Consider the following 3,922-nt stretch of genomic DNA (forward strand, 5'->3'; position numbering starts at 1 on the left):
GGAGTTCGAGACAGATTTTCTCTTCTGGCTGTCCTGGAACTTACTCTGTTGACCAGGCTGGCCTCAAACTCACAGAGATCTACTTGCCTCTGCCTCCTGGGTGATGGGATTAAAGGGGTACACTACTACTACCTGGCTCTGTGGTGTTTCCTTTTATTGCTATGTTTTTCTAGAACATACTGTTGCTTTGATTCTTTCCAGATTTCATCTCCCTCAGCAGCCCAGGAAGGCTTCAGTCATCTCAGGGTCCTCCTGAGCACTGGAGCTACAGGTACAAACTATATACCTGGGCAGGACACAGTACTCAACTGACTGGATAGACTGTTATTTATTTTTACAAGTTCCCATCCTGGGGAAATAGCTGACTGCAAGTTTTTAATTTAGAAAAAAAAATTCTTCAACATTATCCCTTACTTGATTTTTATACATGTCTCAGATTGTTTTAAAATAAATTTGTAAATGTGAAATTTTAGATGAATAGTAAATTATGATATGGGTAGATAATAAAAAGTATCATTCCCCTGGAATGGACCAGTGTGCCATTCCCTCCTTTTCTCCTTTCCCTCCCTCCCTCCCTCCCTATCTCCTCTTCTTCAGAAGTTCTTCTACCTCCACCTCCAAAGTGCTGGAATTATACGTGTGATAATACCCATTTCTAATGAAGATGTGAAGAAAGGACTACTTCATGTACTTTTCTGTTGTTGAGAGCAGGTCTGACTTTAAAATCTCTATGCAGCCAAGACTAGCCTCACATTTGCAATCTTCCTTCCTTGGCATCCTTAATTGCTGGGATTTACAGCTGTATGACATTTTGCTTGGCTTTCATATACACTTGAAGATATAAACAGATGGATACATAAATTTTGGTAGATAAGCTGCCATTATTTAAAATAATATGCATCTCCTTTAATATAAGTAATTTCAATTCTACTAAAATACTTCATGACTATGTACAAATACATTTCTAAGAGTGTTCACTACAGTACTGCTTAAGAAAAGCCAGGCATGGTGGCACCTATCTTTAATTCAGAAGGCACAGGCACATGCACATCTGTGAGACTGAGGCCTCCTACTCTACATAGCATACTCAAGAACAGCCATGGCTACATAGAAAAACCCTGTCTCAAACAAAGCAAAACAAACAAAGAAACAAAGAAAGGCACACTATAAAATCTGAAGCTATTAAAAATGAAACAGACACACACAAGCCAAACGTTATAGGTAAATTGCAGAATTATAGACAAAGAGTTATTTCATGCTTTCTAAAGACTATGTATAATTGTGTAATGTTAATATTATGTGTGATCATAAAAATAAACTGAAAGGATATTTTTCCAAGTAGCTAATAATTCTGTGGAAGAGAAAAGTGTACGGGAAGGCAAAAAGAGAATAATATGTGAAGTCACATCTGACTGTAGCCAAAGGCACAGATGTGAGATGTGTGCAATTAAGGAGTTTCATTCCTTTTACATGCTCTGACTGCCTGCATTCTCTTTTAAATTTATTTATTTTTACTTTATGTGCACTGGTGTTTGATCACGGGTGTATGATCGGTCCCCTGGAACTGGAATTACAGACAGTTGTTAGCTGCCATGTGGGTACTGGGACTTGAACTTTGGTCCTCTGGAAGAGAAGTCAGTGATTTTAACCACTGAGCTATCTCTCCAGCCCTGACTGTTTGCATTCTTAAGAGTAATAAGAGTTATGCATAAATAAAGGTCACGGAGTGTATACCTGGTGAACCTAAAGAAGCTAAATAAGAAGGTGAACCCAAGAAAAAACATATAGTTATCCTCTTGGCTAAGGGAAGTAGACAAAATTGCCGGGAAGAAAATTGAGATCTTGGGGGTGGGGTGGGTTGGGGATAAGGGGGGACGGGGAGAGAAAAGTGAGAAGGGGAGGATGGGGGGTACGGGAAACAGGAAGATTGGGATAAAGGAAGGTTGGATAGGGGAGCAGGGAAGCACATATCTTAGTTAAAAGAGCCACCTTAGTGTTGGCAAGAGACTTGAACCTAGAGTGGCTCCCAGGAGCCCAAGGCGATGTCCCCAGTTAGTCCCTTGGGAAGCTGAGGATAGGGAACCTGAACTGACCCTATCCTATAGCAATACTGACGAATATCTTTCATATCACCATAGAACCTTCATCTGGTGATGGATGGAGATAGAGACAGAGACCCACACTGGAGCACTGGACTGAGCTCCCAAGGTCCCAATGAGAAGCAGATGGAGGGAGAACACGAGCAAGGATGTCAGGACCACGGGGGGTGCACCCACCCACTGAGACAGTGGGGCTGATCTATTGGGAGCTCACCAAAGCCAGCTGGACTGTGACTGAAAAAGCATGGGATAAAACCGGACTCTCTGATCATGGCGAACAATGCGGACTGATGAGAAGCCAAGGTCATTGGCAAGGGGTTTTGATCCTACTTCATGTTCCGGCTTGGTGGGAGCCTAGCCAGTTTGGATGTTCACCTTCCTAGACATGGACGGAGGGGGGAGGACCTTGGACTTTACACAGGGCAGGGAACCCTGACTGCTCTTTGGATTGGAGAGGGAGGGGGAGAGGAGTGGGGGGAGGGGGAGGGAAATGGGAGGCTGGGAGGAGGCAGAAATTTTTTTTTCCTATTCTCAAAAAAAAAAAAAGAGTTATGCGACCTGCATAATTAAAACCAACCAAGGCTGGCGAGAAGACTGAGCAAGGCTGGAAAGCAGAGGAAACTGACTACACATGCGTGCTGTGGCACGTGGCCCACTTTCCCAAATTCATCATTGATATTAAGTATATTTTTTAAAAAAGAAAAGATAATTACCACTCTCTTATGATCCTCGTGTGGAAGTTAGTAAGCATTCTTGAAACAATTATGTGAATTAACCATATTAAAATATTATATGCTCAATTTACCTAAAATAGAAACTAATTTATATAATTACACAGCAGTAATTTGTATACATAAAAATCTGAGTAGTTGTTGACAAGGAAATGTAATAAAGATCAAAGTTTTATATATACTTCAAGCTTTGAATAAAATACACTTTTAAAATTATAGCCAGGATGTTTCAATTTTAGTTCCTGGGTATCAGAATTACTAAGGTCTCACCTGCAAAATCTTTCACATTCACATTTGCCCCTAAACTTATTAATTCTTTGACTTGTTTCACATCTCCTCGAATAGCAGCCATGTGTAAAGGCGTTTCACCACGTTCATTTCTTTTATTAATTTTATCTTTTTGTCGAGATGAAGAACTGGGCGTCTTCTTCTGGGCTGGTGTTGCTTGTGATGGATGACTTGGTGTGGAATCTGTAATAAAGAAGACAATTCACAAAAGTTCCCAATCACCTGTGAACCACATTAACCACCAGCATGGCACAGTAACTCTCTGGGTGCAGCAGTGGAATACATACCTTGGAGGTAACCAACTGCTATCTAATTGGACTTAAAGATCCATATAACAAGAAGGAAGCCACACCTGGTACTGGAAACCTAGCTAACTAATTAGTACTAGTAAAACCATGGTTACTGGAGAAGAATCTATAACCACTAATTTAGTAAACCAGCATAACTCCTGATAACAATCTATATGCATTTGTCCTTATGCTTACAGATAAGTATAGTTTTTAACTTTTATCAAGGAAATTTTTCTTTGCAACAGATGGAGAAGACTAAAAGTGTGGGGATAAGTCCCACCCCTTAGGGGGCGTGTTCGCCTCAGGCTAATGTTTGCCTATAAATTTGGCAAGCGTGCTCCCAGCTGCTGCTTCTGCTTTCCTGGTCTCAGTGGAACGGTGGTTCTGTAAGTCTATTGCCCCATTAAGGCTGTCTGCATTCATTACAATCCCTCTGCATTCGCTTAAGCCGTTACATTTTGGTGTCCAACATCAGGCTATTTTGCCCCCCCCCCCCCCCCCCCCCCTCCCCACG

At 41.4% G+C, this 3,922-nt stretch overlaps 1 protein-coding gene across 4 annotated transcripts in view; it reads right to left on the reverse strand.

Annotated features, from left to right (window-relative positions):
• Positions 1–3,922, reverse strand: part of Ankrd12 (ankyrin repeat domain 12) — a 116,640-nt gene that overhangs the window by 62,706 nt on the left and 50,012 nt on the right. For all 4 annotated transcript variants that reach the window (XM_050153432.1, XM_050153429.1, XM_050153430.1 and 1 more), the window contains one exon: positions 3,101–3,301. In XM_050153432.1, coding sequence (XP_050009389.1) covers positions 3,101–3,301 — 201 coding nt within the window. The remainder of the gene's footprint in view (positions 1–3,100; positions 3,302–3,922) is intronic.

This window comes from Alexandromys fortis, unplaced genomic scaffold (assembly GCF_014885135.2).
Source record: "Alexandromys fortis isolate MF-2015 unplaced genomic scaffold, M_Fortis_MF-2015_v1.1 scaffold_61, whole genome shotgun sequence".
Taxonomy (NCBI): Eukaryota; Metazoa; Chordata; class Mammalia; order Rodentia; family Cricetidae; genus Alexandromys; species Alexandromys fortis.